The 21367-nt window shown below is 36.5% G+C and overlaps 1 protein-coding gene and 2 pseudogenes across 6 annotated transcripts in view; 2 read left to right on the top strand and 1 right to left on the bottom strand.

Moving 5' to 3' along the window:
- VPS13A (vacuolar protein sorting 13 homolog A) overlaps nucleotides 1-21367 on the bottom strand; it is a 233519-nt gene that overhangs the window by 114759 nt on the left and 97393 nt on the right. For all 6 annotated transcript variants that reach the window (XR_004527015.2, XR_002176281.3, XR_012332570.1 and 3 more), the window contains 7 exons: nucleotides 14595-14674; nucleotides 13520-13585; nucleotides 13177-13330; nucleotides 12371-12487; nucleotides 12189-12292; nucleotides 2092-2259; nucleotides 458-762 (listed from right to left, as the gene is read on the bottom strand). Coding sequence is in view for 3 of the 6 variants with exons in the window: in XM_073806234.1 (XP_073662335.1) it covers nucleotides 458-762; nucleotides 2092-2259; nucleotides 12189-12292; nucleotides 12371-12487; nucleotides 13177-13330; nucleotides 13520-13585; nucleotides 14595-14674 (994 nt within the window). In the remaining 3 variants the exon portion in view is untranslated. The remainder of the gene's footprint in view (nucleotides 1-457; nucleotides 763-2091; nucleotides 2260-12188; nucleotides 12293-12370; nucleotides 12488-13176; nucleotides 13331-13519; nucleotides 13586-14594; nucleotides 14675-21367) is intronic.
- Nucleotides 7621-9030, top strand: LOC117312639 (transcriptional enhancer factor TEF-4 pseudogene; annotated as a pseudogene).
- On the top strand, nucleotides 19348-19563 carry LOC109549888 (translation machinery-associated protein 7-like; annotated as a pseudogene).

The following is a 21367-nucleotide window of genomic DNA, read 5'->3' as shown; positions in this document are numbered from 1 at the left end:
TACTCTACTGTGTGTGTGTGTGTGTGTGTGTGTGTGTGTGTTGTGTGTGTCTTTAATTAGCGTATCAGATCCACAGCACAAAGCTGATAGAGTACTTCGGGTACTGCTGTACTTGCTGAGTGAATAAATATATTAGAAATTCTACCATTTCTTCCATAACCTTATAATTTATAAAGAACTGCAAGTAAGTACAAATATTCTTCCTCAGATAACAAATTTTACAGCATTCCTAATTACCTAATGAGGAATTTTCCAATACTTCCTAGGTTTTTAAAAACTAGAAGACTATAATTGATCTTACCAAAAAATACTTGGGGAAGAGGAAATCACAAAATTAAGTACAGTTATAATAAAATTAAGTTCCACTCTAAACAGAAAACTCAAGATACCAAAGCCTTAAATGTAAAAAGTTAGAAAAAGATTGCATTCTACATAAATATACTTGTGAAAAGCTTACCTGTATAGTCGCATTTCACTCAGCTTTATCGTTATCAAATCAATAATGGGTGGGGGGTTGATCTGACTCTCTGTTATCACATGGAATGTATTTTTCATTGTAATTAGTCCAAAATCAGCAACAAAAACATTTTCAGAAACTGGAGACTGTGGGATAACCACAACTGGGGCTTTGATGTCAACATCCAATGCCATTCTAGAACTCCTTTGTGCCAGTTCTTTTACACCAGTAGCAGCCATTTCTGCTGCCTGAACAGTTGCCTCTGCGAAGGCTTGTTTAGCTGCTTGAAAATTATCTATAAAAGCCTATAAAGAAAACAGAATTATATTCTTAAGGCTACCATTAATGAATAAAACTATTAAATGTATATTGATATTTCTGATTTTACCTCCATAAGAAAAATTTTCTCTTGGAACAACTAAGCATTATTTATTCAAAGTCTGACTTGTCTATATTAAACCGTAATTTTCTGCAATAAAGGTTGAGAAACACAAAGATACAAAAACACAGTAAAACAGTAAAAATCTAGTCCCTGGACCAAAGCAACATGTGGATGCTCCAATGTTTCACTGGCATCTATTTCCCTTTTTATCTCACTTTCCTTAATGGCTCAACAATCACACTGTATTTCCCTACACAACCACAATGGACAGAGAGCTTATTTACGTTTATAAGATAAAACAGTAATAAAAATATGTCTGTCAAGAACTCTAAAGTTTTCTGATTCCTGAAATGTGGGAAAAATACTAAATGATATAAAATACACCCAGAATTATACTTAATTTTCATGCTTAATTAATTTCATGTTTTAATTATTTTCAATAATTTTTCAGTATAAAGCTATCACAAAAGGGCTCAGTGATATAATGCTTCTGAGTTATAAAAAGAAATTAGAAAAAATTAAACAAGAATATTTTTTCATTTTTACTTTTTTTGTACAAAAAAGTTTTTATGGCTATAGGAAAAACTGCATGATAACCTCAGTTTAAAAGATCACAAAAACAGCAACACTATTTATTTATAATCAACTGATTATTTAGTTTATATACCACAATTTAGTTAAAAGAATGAATAGTGAAGTCATAGAGACAGGTATGACACAGGAAAAAACATCAGCTGACAGCAAGGGAAAAAAAAAACAAAACTATGAAAGGCAGAAACAGAACTTAAATACCTCAGGGAAGTGTAATATAGGGATTAAATCTAAATCCCTCAAAGCCCCAAATATTCACAGAACTAGAATGCAATAGAAAACATAATTTTCTTGATGACCAAACCAAACTTCAATTATATATTTAGCACTTTTAGTTAGAGCTGGAAGTCAGGTAAAACACTCAAACTAATAATGTATAAAGAATTCAATTAATATAGATAACATATATGATATATAATATACATATACTTAATATGTTTATAAAATACATATTTCAATTAGCTAGAACATTCCCATGTGAAAATGATGTTATATAAACAGTATACTATACATTTCAGTCATGATATATGGTACCCAGAATATCTTGAAAAATCAGGACAAAAAAAAATCAAGTAAGGAATGCTTCATCTATGCTTGATGCACAGCAAACACTTTCCAACTAGTAGGAAAGAATAAATAAAAAACCAATTAACATACTTACCAATACAGAATACAGAAATTTTGTGACAAGAACTACTTCAATGCAACCAACAGTTAAATTAACTTGACTGTCAAACACATTCATGTCTGTGTACGCAGAACCAGCAGTTGCACCCATATAAGAAACGACTCTGAAGCTGAAAACTTCTTTTCCAGTAATATAAACAGCCTTAATGAGAGAAAATTTAATTGTCAAAATCCACTTTCGAAATGATATGTCTTCAGTACAAAAATAAAGCAAACGCAAGATATACACACATATCTGGAAAATCTTGTAAGTAGTCAAGCCAAGTACAAATAAGACAACAATTCTAACTTCTTTTTTTTCTTTTTTTGCGGTACGCGGGCCTCTCACTGCTGTGGCCTCTCCCGTTGCGGAGCACAGGCTCCAGACGCGCAGGCTCAGCGGCCATGGCTCACGGGCCCAGCCGCTCCGCGGCATGTGGTATCTTCCCGGACCGGGGCACGAACCCGTGTCCCCTACATCAGCAGGCGGACTTTCAACCACTGCGCCACCAGGGAAGCCCCTAACTTCTTTATTAGAATCTACACTGCAAGTTTTTTCAAATCAGTAGTGGCAACTCCCTTTATGGGCCATGAAATCCATTTACTAGGTCTGGCACAAGATTTTTTTAAATGGAAAAAACAGAAAAAAAATCAGAATACACATTTTCATTTAGTGTGTATACATGTGTACTGAGAACTGCCATATAAAGGTATTTTTCAGTCACTGTCAAAACTTAATATAATCTATTTTCTTCATTTGAGATATGTGAATTATTATCCAGATCCTTCCAAGGAGTTTTCTCCTATCACTATACTTCTGTTCCTTACTAGTTTGTCAAGAGTCATCTCAACTGCCAAACAAGAATTACCTACAGCAGTATAATGTCTCAAACTCTGCAATACCAGTTAAAAATGGTGGAGATATTAGCAGATGTGAAATGTCAAAAATATTCTGAAAGATAAACAGAGCACTCACTAACTTAGTTTATAGCTTTCTTGACCCTCTAAATGCTAGAAGTAAGGCAGAGGGCTGAAGAATCATCAAGAAGTAAATGAATTCCAACCATGGAACAAAAAAACCTCAGGAATCAAGGATAGTTGTCTGAAGGTTGAGGTGTAAGATGAGACTAAACAGAAGTCTACAGGAATTCTGCTTCTGCCTAGGATGTAGAATGCTGGAGAGACAGTTACTCCAAACCTTAAGAACAAGAAAAACAAAAACAGATAAACTACAAAATCATAACTTTTCTTAAAACCATTAGAAATCTGAGGTCACAAGCCAACTAAGCAGCCTAAAATCTAAAGAAAAAAGGTACCTTCAAGAGAGAACCTTAAGCACCAGCTCACCTGTGGTAAGGGGCAGAAGAAAAGAGCTGTCAGATACCATACAAGCTAAGTAAGAAGTCAGATAAAATGGTAAAGGTTGACTATGAACTTATAATGTGATATACAGAATCCCTGGGAGTCACAGACACAAGAGGAGCTCACACTTAGTTGCAAGCACTTCATTGTGTGCTTTCTGCTGGGAGCTCCTGAGAGACTGGGGCCAGAGTGGAATACCAGAGGAAGCTTTCCTTGGTACAACCCTCAAAGAGAGGAGAAGCCTCCACTCTAGAAAAGGCCCAAAGTTCCATCGGATTATTTCTCTTAGAACAGAAGCCTTAAGAAACTAGCAGACAGGCAGTAACCTTGTTGCCCTCAGAGCACAGGTGAAGATACCATACCCTAGAGGAAAAGATAAAACTCCCTCTACACTCGGGGAAAGAAACCGTTCTGGGACCCATTATAGAGCATCTTCTACTGGAGCAGGAAGGCATACTCTCCCATACAGGAGCTACCAAAGATCTGAGTCAAATGCCATGGGAGGGATGGACAGGATCACCAAGAATGCCCCATTTCTGAGACCTGGAGAAACAGATCTGGCTAGACTGAACGTGAACTAGGACAAATGACAAGCCTACCTAAAACATCTTCCCACTCTACCGCCACCCCCAAATACCATCAAGACGGCAAGCTCTACGAAAAAGCAGCAGTAGACTCTAAACATCAAGGAAAGAGCCAAGAGTATGGAAAGAGAACTTTCTGAGGTACAAGAATAGAGGAAAAGTCAACAGCATAGTATGAAGCAGCACTCCAACAAAAAATCCCCCACATAGCTGAAGGAATGTGAGGCAGTGGTATATTGAAGGGAATCATATTAAACAAGAAAACTCAAACCCAGTTCAGCTCTCCATTAACTGGATTCAATCCCTCATGTTAATAGACTAGCAGAAAAAGGAGGCACACTCACTTTCAGACATAAATACTATTCACTTCTGTCTCTATTATCCTATATATGATGTCTGACAGTCAATCATTAGTTATGAAACAACCCAAAAAGCAAGAAGAAAATAAATGACAAAGCAATCAACAGAATCAGACTTGCTTATAACATAGATGTTGGAACTTTCAGCCGGTGGATTTTGAATTATTATGATTACTAAGGTAAGTGCTTCTAGCGGAAAACGTGGAAAATATGAATGAACAGACTGAAGAATATGAGCAGAGAAATGGAAAATGGAAAAAAGACTCAAAGGGAAATATTAAAGATTAAAAAAACATGGTAATAGATGAAGAATACTTTCAATGGGTTTATTAGCATATTCAACGGAGCCAAGGACAAAATCAGTGAACTTAAAAATAGGTCAAAAGAAATTACACAAGCGAAACATAATGAGAAAAGAATGGGAAGAGTGGAACAGAGGATCCAAAGGTTATGGGACAATATCTAACAGGAATCTAATAAGAATTTTTGGAACCCAAGAGGGAGAAGAATAGGGAGGAGGCGGAGGAGGAAGAGGAGGTGAGGAAGCGAGAGAGGTGGAAGCAGAACTATTTGAAAAGGTATAAAAAATATTCAGACAGATCCAGAAAACTCTGAACAGGACAAATATGAAAATATACTTTCATATACCTAGCATACCATACACAAATTCTCAAGTCAGTCAGATAAAGATGAGAAATTATGTACACCTAGCAAAAATATCACTCAGAAAATGAAGGTGAAATAAAAGCCTTTTTTTTTTCCAGTTCTGATGCCTCCTTCCTGCCAAAAGATGAAATAATTCATAACCTGCAGACTTGCATCATAAGAAATGATTAAGTTCTTCGAGTAGAAATACAAATAACAGAATTTTGAAGGTACATGAAGAAATGAGTTCCGGAAATAGTTAGAATAAAGGTAAATACATCTCTTATAAAAAATTAATTGCTCTAAAGAAAACTGACTAAACCCCGATTGGTAGGTATACATTGTGGACTTTCAGCATACACAAAAGTAAAATATATTACAATAATACTGTGATAAGCAAGAAGTAGGAATTGACAGTATAGCACTGTTAAGATATGCGATACTACATAAAGCAGTAAAGTATCAATGGAAGGTAGACTGTAATATCCCCAATACTATTAATCAATAAAAAACAATATCTTCCATAAGTCACATGAGTGACTTGTGACTATCCCCCTTGAGCCCAACAGAAGAGAAGAAATTTTCATAAGACAGTGTTTAGTGCACAGAGGTTGTGGCCTAGGAGACAACAGGTGTAGATAAGGGGTAAATAAAACACCATACTGAAAAAATGGGTATTTTAAGTAAAAATCTGTAAATTGAAATGTAAGGTCCCCACATTCTTCAACCAACTGGCTCCCTGAATCTAGACTGTCAGGCCTATACTTATAGTACTTTTCTAAAAGGAAAATGACTGGCCTGAGAGAGGGGAAAAAAAAGACAAACTTTAGATACTCAAGTTTTGAGCCCATCAAATCACTACATTACTGACTGACCATCTACCGTGATGTCCACCTGTCCCAACTCCTGCCCACAAAAAGCTTCCAATCAGCTCTGAATATCTAGGCAAAATTACAAAGTCCTTCTAGGAGAAAGAAAGTGAAACTGTCAACAGAATCATAAGCAGCAATGTGATTGAACACTAGGCCAGAAGACACAGAATAACATGTTTAAGATCATCTAGAAAAAAAAAATGCAAGCTAAAGAATCAAAATCCAGCCAAAGTACTCTGTAAATATAAATGTAATGCAACATACAGACACTCATGGAGTACTTCTTATGACTATGAGCCCTGCCTACAGAATCTACCAGGGAATAAACTTTTAAGTAGCCAAAATTTTGAAGATGTCAGCATAAAGACTGGTGAAAACTCCCATTTAATAAAAAAGAAATGTTTGAATCAGAATATTATCATTTTGCAATCCTTAAGGAAATAATGGTTTTTAACATTACAAAAACAACGACAGCTAGACACTGTGCACCCTTTGAAAATACACAACACTAACTATGAAGTATTCTTGCCCTCCCCAGCCCCTGTAAAAAAAAAAACCAAAAATAACCCTGAATCTCACTGAATGAGGTTTAACTATCAATTTACAGGAAATACAGGGAATAGAGGAACATGTTAAATATCATGAGAACACAATCAGCACAAGCTGATGGAAAATTCTACAAAACAAATAGGATAGCAACAAATGGCAAGGGAGAGAAAGAGATAGAAAATTATAGATTAAAACAGACTTGAGAGGCATATTAATCAAAACGGACTGTATGGACCTCCTCTGGATCTGATCTAAACAAACTAAAGGAAAAAAATTATGAGACACTCAAGGAAATATGAGAACTCACTGGATGGTTGATAACATTAAGAAATAACTGTGCCACCGGTCAGAATGGCCATCATCAAAAAATCTACGAACAAGAAATGCTGGAGAGGGTGTGGAGAAAAGGGAACCCTCCTACACTGTTGGTGGGAATGTAAATTGATACAGCCACTATGGAGGACAGTATGGAGGTTCCTTAAAAAACTTAAAATAGAACCACCATACCACCCAGCAATCCCACTACTGGACATATACCCTGAGAAAACCATAATTCAAAAAGAGTCATGTACCACAATGTTCACTGCAGCACTTTTTACAATAGCCAGGACTTGGAAGCAACCTAAGTGTCCATCGACAGATGAATGGATAAAGAAGATGTGGCACATATATACAATGGAATATTACTCAGCCATAAAAAGAAACGAAATTGAGTTATTTGTAGTGAGGTGGATGGACCTAGAGTCTGTTATACAGAGTAAAGTAAGTCAGAAAGAGAAAAACAAATACCATATGCTAACACATATATATGGAATCTAAAAAAAAATGGTTCTGAAGAACGTAGGGGCAGGACAGGAATAAAGACTCAGATGTAGAGAACGGACTTGAGGACACGGGGAGGGGAAGGGTAAGCTGGGATGAAGTGAGAGAGTGGCATGGACATATATACACTACCAAATGTCAAATAGATAGCTATTGGGAAGCAGCTGCATAGCACAGGGAGATCAGCTCGGTGCTCTGTGACCACCTAGAGGGGTAGGATAAGGAGGGTGGGAGGGAGACGCAAAAGGGAGGAGATATGGGGATTTATGTATATGTATAGCTGATTCACTTTGTTATAAAGCAGAAACTAACACACCATTGTAAAGCAATTATACTCCAATAAAGATGTTTAAAAAAAAGAAATAATTGTGCCCAGCCCCAGGCTGGGAGGCCCACATGGGGGAACTGCAGGCTGGGGCCCCTCTGGACGATGGCAGCGGCTGGACAGGAAGTGAGGAAGGAAGCGAGGAAGGCACTGGCGGCAGTGAGGGGGTGGGGGGAGACAGGGGCCCAGGCACAGAGGGTGTATGGAGTCCAGACATCGAACAGAGCTTCCAGGAGGCCCTGGCCATCTACCTACCCTGTGGCTGGTGGAAAATCATCCTGTCTGATGAAGGCAAGATATATGGTCGGAATGAACTGATTGCCCACTACATCAAGCTGAGAACGAGGAAGACTCAAACTTGCCAACAGATCTCTAGTCATATCCAGGTTCTGGCCTGAAGGAAATCGAGGGAAATCCAGTCCAAGCTCAAGGACCAGGTTTGCAAGGACAAAGCTTTCCAGACAATGGCCACCATGTCCTCGGCCCAGCTCATCTCAGCACCTTCCCTGAAGGCCAAACGTGGTCCCGCCGGTCCTCAGGCCCCAGAGCTTTTCCAGTTTTGGTTGGGGGGTTCTGGGCCCCCTGGAATGTTCCAGATGTGAAGCCATTCTCGCAGACACTGTTCTCCTTGTCACTGACTCCTCCTGACCTCCCAGGGTATGAGCCCCCCCAAGCCCTCTCACCTCCTGCTTTGCCTCCACCTGCCCCATCAGCCCCAGCCTGGCAGGCTCGGGCTCTGGGCACTGCTCGGTTGCAGCTGGTGGAGTTCTCGGCCTTTGTGGAACCTCTGGATGCAGCTGACTCTTACCAGAGGCACCTGGTTGTACACAGCAGCCAGCACTACCCCAGCCCCAAAGCGCCCCCCCCTTCGGGAGTGTGGACGTCCGGCAGATCTACGACAAATTCCCTAAGAAAAAGGGCGGTCTGCGGGAGCTGTATGACTGTGGGCCCCCCACGCCTTCTTCCTGGTCAAGTGTTGGGAGGACCTGACCTGGGGGCCGAGTGGTGAGGAGGTGGGGGCCAGCAGCAGCACTGGTGGCTTCTATCTAGTGAGCAGCCAGTACGAGAGCCTGGAGCACATGACCCTCACCTGTTCCTCCTGTTCCAAAGAAGAAGGTCTGCTTCTTGGCAAGCAGGTGGTGGAGAAGGTGGGGACGGAGCATGCCCAGCTGGAGGACGGGAGGTTCATGTACTGTCTGCTGCGCTCACCCATGTGCGAGGACCTGGTGAATTTCCTGCACAAGCTTTGGCAGCTACCCGAGCGCTATATGATGAACAGTGTCCTGGAGAACTCCACCATCCTCCAGTGGTGACAGAGACACCCAGGAACTGCTGCTCTGCACCACCTACGTCTTCGAGGTCTCCACCAGTGAGCGGGGCGTCCAGCACCACATTTACCGCCTGGTCAGGGACTGAAGGGGGACCCCAGAAGTGGCCCATCCCCGGAATACCCTCCTCACAGGAAGGACCTCCAGCTTTCCTCACGTTTCTTCCTTGGGGAGGGGGCTGCTCCCTGTTAGGACCTTAAAAGGTGGGTGGTGAGTTGAATGGGCTGGGACTGAGAAGAAAGGATGGATCCTGATATTGGGACTTCACAGGGGTGTCTGAAAGGACACATCACTCCAGAGCATTTGACACTGGGGGCAGGAGTGAGACAACCCCTGGAACAGCACTGGTTTCTGTCTCTGACAGGCACCCTTCCCCTTCTCTGTTTTGGATGTTTTGGAAGGCCCCAGTTACACACTGGCTTGTCGCTCTCTGTTTTTCAGGGCCCTCTTCTTCCCAATCTGCCTCTCCTTACCAGCCCCATCCTGGGACCCTGATACTAAATTTTGAAGGTTAACCCTTTCCGTGCAGGAGTAAAGCCAGCTGGGCCCTGGAAATTTTTTTTTTTTAACATTACAAGAGATATTCATAAGTGGGTGTTAGGGCCATGACATTTTCTCAGCTGGGCGAGCCAGTGGGGCGAGGCTTTTAAACCTCATGTCCCCTTCTAAACAAGCTGTGGCCCTAGGCTGTGTTGCCTCCTTCTCCTCTCCTCCCCCCAAAGTGTGTTCTGACAGAGGATAAAGCTATTTTACCAAAAAAGAAAGAAAGAAAGAAAGAAAGAATTGCTTGCTTTTTAAAGGCGAAATACCAATGGGTTTTTTTTCCTTTGGTAGACCGTGAAAGATTCTAATATTTATATTTATATATGTAAACGCAAAAGTCCAGGAACAGCCAAGACATTATTGAAGAAAACAAACAAGATGGAAGATGAATTATAAAACTTAAGAATTAAGCTCAATAATTCAGTTTGGAATTGAAAGGCAGTATAAAATAGTTGTTAAGAGCATAAACTACAGAGCCTGAATGCCTGTTACATCCAGGATGTTAGATGAAGCTCTACTAGATATGTGACCTCAAGAAAAACCTTTATGTGCTTCAGTTTCTTCATCCATAATATTGGAAAATGAAATTCTGATCTAAATGACATTTGTGAAGATTAAATAACTTAATATTTATAAAGCATTTAGAACACTATCCAGCACCAAGTAAGGACTATATGTATGTTTGGTACTGATTCAAGGATAAGTAAACCAATGGAACACAAAAGAGAGCCCAGAAATAAATCTATCCATATACCTACACTTAATATTTAATAGATATAGTACTATATCAGACTATATCAGATATAGTATATCAGATATAGTACTAATCAGACAAGAAAGTCTGATTAGACTTACATCAAGTAAAGAAATGGAACAGTAATTAAAAATTCTTCCTCACAGAAAACCTCAAAGCCACACAGCTTCACTGCTGAGTTCCATCAAACACTTAAGGAAGACATAATATATACCAATTCTACATAAATCTTTCAGAAAACAGATGAGAAAACACTTCCAAATTCATTTTATGAAGCCAATATTAGCCTGATACTAAAGACAGAAAAGTATAAAACTGTTAGAAATACTGGTGTACCTACCACCAAGAATTAACAAGCTTAACAACTGGATAAATTTTTAAACACTCATAATTTACAGTGATATTTTATTTCATGAGAATGTCAGGTCAGCTAGAATCTTTTTCAGGTTATGGCACACGTAAATAACAGTATCTGTACAATGATACTAGTATAAATGAATGCTGCTCCAGGACAGAGTCAAATAATCTGAGAACTCTAGTCCTTTCTCCAGCTGCCCAGAAAGCTGAAGGGCTCAATATATTATACTTAAAACCCACTCAGGGCACAATAGTGTGTCATGGAACAGTAATTACAAAGCTCTGATCCAGGGCAAAAAGATTATGTCTCTTTGGTTCCTTGACATGTGGAGAGTTATGAAGGTAGTTTGTTTAAAAATCATATACATTGGAATCAAAGTCAAGAAATATGGAAAGGAAAATGGGGTGGGACAAGAAGACACAAGTGAGAAACTTCATTTTGTAGCTTTTCTTAAGTTGGATTTTTAACCTTAAAGATGCATTAAAAATAAAATTACAGAGAAAAAAAGTAAATGTCTTAGGTTATAATATCAGTTCCATTACTAACTACTTGTATGACTTGTAGTAGATCCATTTATTTATATTAGCTTTACTTTCTAAATAGGACAAATAAAATGGACAATCTACTTCCTAAACGCTCTAATACTATAATTTTTCAAATAAAAGCAATGGAAGCAAATCAAACCATGGCTTCTGAAAAATTTCTTGTTCTTTATTCCTATGAGCCATGTACCTTTGATGTTTTGGGGACTCTTGTTATCTCATGCTAACAAACCACAATAAGAAAATACAAGGCATAAGAATTTTTATTTAACATAAAAATCAGGTCATCACTGTATCTCATCAGTATTATTTGCTAATAAGCCTATACATCTATTTCCTTTCTTCCTGTCACATTCCGAACTTTGACTTCCTGACTCAACAAGTACCTCAGCCTTTTCTAATCCTACTATTTGATGTTCTCTTCACTCCTTTAAATATACCACCTTACCCAGATGCTCCACTGTTTAAAAATTACCTGTCCAACTCCACAACAGTATCTAGTCCAAGAACCTTACTCTCTTGCACCCAGTAACAACAAAAGGACCTATCCTTCAACCACTAGCCACCTAGTTCCAAGGACTCTCTTAACATTATAATGCTACGTTAGTAAGTATCCATGAAAATAAACTTAAAAAAAAAATCTCGTTTATTCAATCTGACTTCATATCCTCTGCTCTGAAATCTGAAATGCAGTACAAGGTTCATAATACTTCAAAATAGCAAAAAGATAAAAAGTAAATAATGCATTTGCTACTCCCCTCCCCCCCCCCACAAAAGCACTCCACAACTAAGTTCCAGCAGTATCACTTGTACTAATTTCATTTATGAGATACTTAATCGTCATTTTACAAATAAACAGATTCTGAGATTAGGCCACCCAACTACTGAAGAGCAGGGCTAAAATAAGAACCTAATTATGCCTAACTTCGAAGCCCATGGACCTACTAAGACACACTGCTAAAATCCGATGACTGTTTAATTTATACCTATGAACAATCTTAAAGGACAATTATATTTAATAATGTTAATGAATAGAAACAAATTCATACCTTTTTGTATACAGCTGCTATATCAGAATCCAGAACAATTATATTCCTTAGCTTTGCATTTATTTCAGTCACTGATGGCCTCATAATCATCTCAGAATCAAGCCCTAAGGGAAAAAAAAATTATTAAATTCTTTTTCCTTCATTTAATAGTTCTGAATTTACTTTTCCTCAAATCTTATTACCTTCAATCTTAATTTCTGAAATGTTATGTTTCTGATCTTGAATAAAGATCTGTAAACATGATAATTCTGCTAAAATCTGTAAGGTAATAATATCTTCATTCTTGGATAGTTTTAAAGCTGCAAAAAGAAAGTCATATTGTAAAACATAAGACAAAACTTTTAGTAGTTACCTTACTACACTTATAAAGTAACTGAAATATCACAACAATGATAATGCTAGAGGAAAACGTGATTTGCAAATTGAAAGCAAGCAATATATTACCTACTAAATTAGGAATGCTAAAGAAAATCAAATCCAATGAAAACAAAGCCAAACAAATGCAAAGAGACAAAACAAAAATAGTTCCTAGATGAGAATAACATTTGAAACTAAGAAGTTGTAGTTGTAAAATCATAAATCTTTTGCGATTTAATGATTACAGGGTGATACATATTATTATCAAACTTGCAACTTTTGACTGCTTAGAAAAGCACTCCGATTAAAAAATATACTCTCATATTATTCAAATTTTGTTAGTTCTATTTTTCTAATTTAAATAATATTAAATGCATGAAATTTAATTACATTAAATACTTCTACTGTATAATCTTCAACTAAAATGAATGATAAGATAAATAAAAGCCACTTTTCTTCAGCAATAATCACTTTACTATTATTTTCTAAAATTAACCTGTTATATAATGAATCTTTCTAAATATTAATCTAGCAATAGAATTCTAAAGCCAATATTATAATAATAACGCAAGAGCCAAAATTTCTTGATCTACTTAGTAAAAATTTGATGTTGAATTTTAAAGAAACATACGTATTTTTTTAATAAACTCTCCTTTGTCTTCAGTCTCTGCCATATGCACTGGGGCTGGTTTTTCCTCCGAATATGGAAGGATATTATTAAAATAATTTATTGTATTCAGAAGTGCTTCAGTATGTAAATGAATATCCAAAGAGGAAAAATTCACCTAAAGAACAAAGCTGATTTTAGTAATACAAATATTTGTCTGTATTCTTTGTGGTATAAAGGATACAATTTATAATATTCAATTTTTATCCTCAATGATCTTACAGTTCTAGTTATAAAATAATTTTCATAATATATTTGCTTAGAAATACAGTATCTAATTAAAAAATAAATTATTATTCACCTATACCTTAATCAGTTGCACAACATTGTTATAGCTGTCCTTCAACACTGTTATGGGTAAATTCTTTTCAGCCTATACAAAGTGAAAAAAACAAATCTGTTAGATTATCATAGGAAGACATATGTATATATATAATTACATAATGGTCCTAACACACATTTATATAATTTGCCAGCTATATATATATATATATATATATATATATATATAATTACTTAAACAAACGACTGCTTCACCAGAACAAATTTGCTAAGTATTCAATAAATGTTACGTACTATCTTGCTTATTATCAAGAGTGGATATTTAGGTATTATCACATGTAGAGGACAATCATTTAGTCAGCGACAACTCTGTAAGATACTTCCCAAATCTTCCTATATGTTAAAACAAAATTTTGACGCAACAGACTGCCAGGTATCAAATACTCTGTGGTATCTTTAGATTTGGAACATTTCTACAATATAAAAGCTGTTTAATTCATAAACAACAAAACACTAAAATATCTATACCAATAATAGTAAAAACTGGTCTTAAAAGTGATATAATTCTCATTTACCATTAAGTACTGTAATTATTAAAATAACATGGCACTTACATAAAAACAGGTCAATGAAAACAAGGGCTAAATCATATGTAGACCACAGTACACATAAAAACTTAATAAATGACGAAATGGTTATCATAAATCCATAGGAAAGGAATAGAGTCACTGACAGCAGGAAAATTAGGTAACTTCAGACAATGGTGGGAAATCAAGTGAAAGCCTCATCTTATATCCTATACCACAATAAATTCCATCAAGACTGAAAAGTTTGTTGACATCCTGATGGGGGGGGAAATAGCCAAACTGCAAGTCATTTCTACTTAGAATGTGGGCTGCTTATTATCTTGCTATTTGAAGTGTTTATAAATCACAAGTATCTAACAGAGGATGACAAAACAAAAAAATCTTAAACTTTTAGGAGTTATAGCGATCACATCAGAATGAAGATTAAACTAAATATTGCTAAACTTATAAAACTTGATTTTAATATTTCAGCAGCATGCTTACCATAACAAGAATATAAATCAAACTACTTACCTTCACATATTCCAGTGTTAACAGATCTTCCATTGTGTTATCCAGTGTTGTAATCAAATAAACTGGTTTCTTGTTTTCATCTAAAAATAATTTCTAAAATTATTCTTTCATAGAAAAACTAATGGAAAATAAATGCAGGCAATATTAATAACTTTAGAATTGGAAAAGAAGGATTTCCTGTATCATATCAATTCTGGGTCTTGATTTCTGTATTACTCAACTCAGGTCCTTCATCCTTTATTTTAAACTCTAAAAATGTAATTTCATCTCACAATTCCCTTCTCTTATGCCACAATGCTGAAGATTCTTACCCTTCTAAACCTAGATAGGAACATGAAGAGATTCTAGTCCTGAGTCATAGAAATAGCTAGAAGGAAAACTGTCAGTATCTCTAAAATCCTAATTGTAGAGAAAAAGCATCAGGTATCTGATGAGAAACTAAATTGTTGTCTGTATTAGTTTAGATTAAAATAAACTATTACCATATTATCAGTCTTTACTAGTTGTATTGTTGCTGTTGCTCAAAATCTAAGACGATAAGTGAGGAAACTGTTGTAGAATAGTATTTTGTGTAAAGTCTTTATAACTATCATCAGCAAATTACTTACGACTGTTCAAAATCAATAACTAGATACTGGAAGAAAGGACTACAAACCAATCATACTACTCTTCAGGAAAAAAATGCAACATATTTCCACAGAATCCTCCAGATTTAAAAGCTTATTAGCAATTAAGCTAGTCTTCTACTGTAGATGCTAATCACATTTCAATCCTTAAGAAGGTCTCCACTTTTTTCGCACATTTATTCATTCATTGAATAACTATTTACTGATCATTTACTTTGTGTAAGAAACTGTGCTATTCACTTCTTCCTACTCTTTCTAAGAAAATAGAAGCAAATATATTACAAAATAGGTGCACTAATAATTATATATCTTGTATTATGTGTGTAAGCGTTTTCTTATCATTTGCTTTTGGGAAAACAAAAAATTATAAAAAAACATAAATATTAACAACTGCTATAATACTTCTGGATTACTGGTGAACACTATCAAGTTGGTTTACTTTTCTTTCCAACTGCCAGAGCAAACTTTGATGTAAAAAGCATAATAAAGCAGAACTCTGTATCTTACATGTATGATAATTTTTTCAGGAAGAGATAATCATAACACAATTCACCACATGCAAGTTCTCAGAGGCTACAGAACAAGTGTAGAGTATGGAACTAAAATGTATAAATCATATCCAATGATTAAGTTTTCAGGCCACAATACTTAATCTGCTTCCCAAAATACAAAGATCACATTTAATTCAGGGCTCACAAAAAAGGAGAAGTTTTCATTATACCAGTTAACTGACATCTTTTGTCTGGGAATGAGTTCCCAGAGAAGATGGCCTTCTCAAATCCTTGAGATGTACATAAGCATATTCCTTACCTTTCTTATTCCCACAGATAGTTCATTTTTACTTTAGTTCTCTAACTCCCTTATTTTCTGTATCTCAATTCACTGGGTAAAGAAATTCCTAAATGAGTTCAAAAGATTTCACAAGATAGCTTCCATTTAAAACTTAAATAACTTATAAACATTAAAAAAATAAAAAGTCAACCATCAAAAGAACATGGAAGGGGCTTCCCTGGTGGCGCAGTGGTTGAGGGTCCGCCTGCCGATGCAGGGGACGCGGGTTCGTGACCCGGTCTGGGAGGATCCCACGTGCCGCGGAGCGGCTGGGCCCGTGGGCCATGGCCGCTGGGCCTGCGCGTCCGGAGCCTGTGCTCCGCAACGGGAGAGGCCACAACAGTGAGAGGCCCACGTACCGCAAAAAAGGAAAAAAAAAAAAAAAAAAAACATGGAAGAATTTCCTGGTGGTCCAGTAGTTAGGATTCGGCACTTCACTGCCAGGGTCCAGGTTCTATCCCTGGTCAGGGAACTAAGATCCTGTGAGCTGTGCAATGCAGTCAAAAAATAATTTTTTAAAAATTAAAAAAAAAAAGAACATTGATTCCAGGACAGCTAAGAGTAAGGTACTTTTATACACATGCAAATAGAATAGAACACATTCATGTGGTCTCAAAAACAAAAGTAAAGCCCTACTAACTTTTAGTTAGAAAAAAATTATTTTACCCAACTGTATCAATGATCACTTTGAATATCAATGGTCTAAATGTACCAAATAAAAGACAACAATTGCCAAAATGGATCAAAAAAACAAGACCCAAGTATACACTGTCTACAAGAAACCCACTTTAAATATAAAAGTACGTATAGATTGAAAGTAAACAGATGTTGAAAAATACATTATGTTAACACTAATAAGAAGAAAGCAGAGATAGCTATATAAATTTTCAGACAGAGCAGACTTCAAAGCATGCAAAAGTTATCAGGGATAAAGAAAGGCATTATACAATGATAAAGGGGTCAATTCTCCATTAGAACACAACAATCCTTAAGGTGTACTTATCTAACAATAGAAAGCAAAAGTGATAATACTGCAAAGGGAAATAAATGAACCCACTACCATATTAGAACACTTCACACCCCTCTATCAAAAATGGACAGATCTAGCAGATGAAAAATCAGTAAGGACATAGTTGAACTCAGTAATACCATAAAATAACTGGATGTAATGGATATCTACAGACTACTTCATCCAGCAAGAGCAGAATATTCATTCTTCTTAAGCTCACATGGAATACTCACCAAGATCAACCACATTCTCAGCCACAGAACACACCTTAGCAAATTTAAAAAAAAGAAATCATACAACATCTGCCTTCAGACCACAACAGAATTAAAATAGAAATCAATAACAGAACAGTTGGAAAATTCCAAAATATTTGGAGAATAAACAACACACTTCTAAGTAACACCTAAGTCAAAAAAGAAATCTTAAAGAAAGAATTAAAAAACACTTGGAACTGAATAAAAATGACAACACACCTAATCAAAATCTGTGGGCTATAGTGAAACCTGCACTTAGAGGGAAACATAGCATTGAATGCATATATTAGAAAAGAAGATTTAAAATCAATTGTCTATGCTTCCACATCTTAGGAAACTAGAAAAAGAAGAAGAGAACAAATCCAAAGCAAGCAAAAGTAAAGAAATAATTAAAATTAGATCAGAAATCAATGAAACCAAAAGCAAGAAATCATTAGAGAAAATCAAAGAAACCAAAAGGGGTTCTCTGAAAAAAATCAACAAAGTTATACATCTCACCAGGCTAACTTAGGAAAAACAAAGAGAACACAAATTACTAGTATCAGAAATGAAACAGAGGACATCACTATAGGTATCATGCACATTAAAAGAGTAAAGAAATACTATGAACAACTCTGCCCGCCAATTTGATAACCTAATAAAATGGAACAATTCCTTGAAAGACATACCCTGTCAAACTCACACAGGAATAAACAAACTGAATATCTATTAAAGAAATTAAGTCAATAATTAATACCCTTCCAAAACAGAAAGCACCAGGCCCAGATGGGTTCACTAGTGAATGTTAACAAACATTTAAGGAAGGTACTATACCAATTCTGTACAATCTCTTTCAGACTATAGAAACAGAAAATACTTCCTAACTCATTCTATGAAGCCTGAATTACCCTAATACCAAAACTACACACACAAACACACAGACCAAAAAAAAAAAAAAAAAAAAAAAAAACACCGGGGAAAGGAGGAAGAAGGGAAGAAGAGAACTACAGGACAGGAATTTTCATTAACACAGATGCAAAAATCTTCAACAAAATAATAGCAAATTAAATCCAACAGTGGAAAAAATTATGCACCATGACCAAGTAGGATTTATCCCAAGATAACAGGCTGGTTCAACATTCAAAAATCAACTGACATAATCTATCACATCCATAGGCTAAAGAAGAAAAACCACATGATCATATAAATTGATGCAGAAAAGGCATCTGACAATATCCAACAACCACTCATGATAAAAGCTCCCAGTGAACTAGGAATAAAAGAGAACTTCCTCAACTTGATAAAGAGTATCTTCAAACAACCTACAGCTAACATCATAATGGTGAGAAACTCAAAGCTTTCACACTAAGGAACAAGTAAGGATGTCCTTCCCCTCTTACCACCCATTTTCACATTGTAATGTAGGTCTTACCAAATACAATAAGAGAAGAAAAGAAATAAAAGGTATACAGACTAGGATGCAGACTGGGATGGAAGACATAAAACTGTTCACAGATTACATGATCATATATGCACAAAATCTAAAAGAATCAACAATAAAAAAACTCAAACTAGTATGTCATTATAGTAAGGTTGCAGGATACAAGTCAACGGCTTTCCTATATACCAATAAAGGACAAAGTGGAATTTGAAATTAAAAACACAATTTTCATTTACATTAGCACCCCAATAATGTAATTCTTAGGCAAAAAAATTTAATAAAATATGCACAAGACCTCTATGAGGAAAACTACAAAACTCTAATTAGTGTTTAGAGTTCAAGAATCCAAATATATGGAGAAATGATCCATGTTCAAGGATAGGAAGACTCAACAGTTCCAAGATGTCAGTTATTCCCAACCCGATCTATAGATTCAATGCAATACCAATCAAAATTCCAGGAACCAATTCATGTATACTGACAAATTGATTCTAAATTTCATAAGGAGAGGCAAAAGACCCAGAACACCTAAGACAATACAGACGGTCCCCAACTTAAGATGGTTTGTATCATGATGGTAAAAAAACTTATATCCACATCTGGTGGCAGGGTCTGGGGAAGGGGCGGCAGGCGCCATGTCGGGCCGTGAAGGTGGCGAGAAGAAGCCCCTGAAGCAGCCCAAGAAGCAAGCCAAGGAGATGGACAAGGAAGATAGGCATTCAAGCAGAAACAGAAGGAGGAGCAAAAGAAACTTGAGGAGCTAAAAGCAAAGGCCACGGGGAAAAGCCCCCTGGCCACAGGTGGAATTTAGAAATCTGGCAAAAAGTAAGCTGTTCCTTGTGCCTGAGGCAATGATGATCCTTAGTTCCATTCCTGTTTAAACATCTGGATTAAACATCTGGATTCCCTGCCATAACATCTGTTGCCACCTATAGCTGGAATGAAGTGTTGTCTTGGAACCTATTGTACATTTAAGAATAAACTTGTGAAAAAAACAAAACAAACAAAAAAAAAACTGATAAACTTACAACTACTGTACCCTTACAACCATACTGATTTTCACTTTCAGTACAGTATTCAATAAATTATATGAGATATTCATCACTTCATGATAAAATAGGCTTTGTGTTAGATGATATTGCTCAACTGTAGGCTAAATAAGTGTTCTGAGGATGTTTAAAGTATGCTGGGCTAAGCTACGATGTTCAGTAAATCAGGGGAATTAAATGCATTTCAGCTTAGAATATTTTCAACTTACAATGGTTTGTTGTGACATAATACCATCGAAAGTTGAGGAGGATCTATATTAAAGGAGAAGAACAAAGTTGAAGGACTGACACTACCTGATTTTAGAACTTGCTATAAAGTTACAGTAATCAAGGCACTGTGGTACTGACAAAAGAACAGACAAAACAGATCAATAGAACACAACGGAGAGTCCAGAAATAGACTTCCCTAAATATACTCAATTGATCTTGGACTAAACAGCAAAAGCAATACAATGGAGAAAGACAGTCTTTTTGACAAATGTTGATGGACTAAATGGATATCCACACACAAAAAACCACCCTTCACAAAAATCAGCTCAAAATGGATGATGCATCTATATATATAATACAAAACTATAAAATTTCAAGAATATGGGAGAATATCTAGACATTCTTGGATTAGCAATGACTTTTTTTTTTTTTTTTGCGGTACGCGGGCTTCCCACTTTTGTGGCCTCTCCCGTTGCGGAGCACAGGCTCCAGACGCGCAGGCTCAGCAGCCATGGCTCATGTGGGATCATCCCGGACCGGGGCACAAACCCGTGTCCCCTGCATCAGCAGGCAGACTCTCAACCACTGCGCCACCAGAGAAGCCCGGTAATGACTTTTTAGGATCCAACACCAAAGGCATGATCAAGGAAAGGAAGAATCAATAAACTGGACTTCATTAGAAATAAAAATTCTTCTCTGCAAAAGACTATAAGAGAATGAAAAGACAAGCCACAGACTGGAAGAAAATATTTGCAAAAGACACATATGATAAAGGACTGTTATCCAAAATATACAAAGAATTCTTTAAATTCAACAAGGAAACAAACAATACAATTTAAAAAATAGGCCAAAGAATTTAACAGAGACCTCACCAGAGAAGATATACAGATGGCAAATAAGCATATGAAAAGATGTTCTACATGTTATCATCAAGGAAATGAAATTAAAACAACAGTAAGATACACTACACACCTTATTAGGATGCTCAAAATCCAGGCCATTGACACCAAACACTAGTGAGGATATGGAGCAACAGGAACTCTCTTCATTACTGATGAGGATGCTAAAAGGTACAGCCACTTTGGAGAATGTTCGAGAGCTTCTTATAAAACTAAACATACACTTATATTAGACTCAACAGTTGTGCTCCTTGGTATTTATCCAAAGAAACTGAAAACTTATGTCCACACAAAAACCGGCATATGGATGTTTACTGCACCTTTACTCAGAACTGGCAAAACTTGGAAGCAACCAACACATCCTCTGGTACTTGAATGGGTAAACTGTGGTACATCACACAGTGTATTAAGTGCTAAGAAGAAATGAATTATCAAGTCATGAAAAGACATAGAGATAACTTAAATACATATTAGT

Source organism: Tursiops truncatus, chromosome 6, assembly GCF_011762595.2.
Source record: "Tursiops truncatus isolate mTurTru1 chromosome 6, mTurTru1.mat.Y, whole genome shotgun sequence".
Taxonomy (NCBI): Eukaryota; Metazoa; Chordata; class Mammalia; order Artiodactyla; family Delphinidae; genus Tursiops; species Tursiops truncatus.
This window is presented reverse-complemented; position numbering and strand designations above follow the sequence as displayed.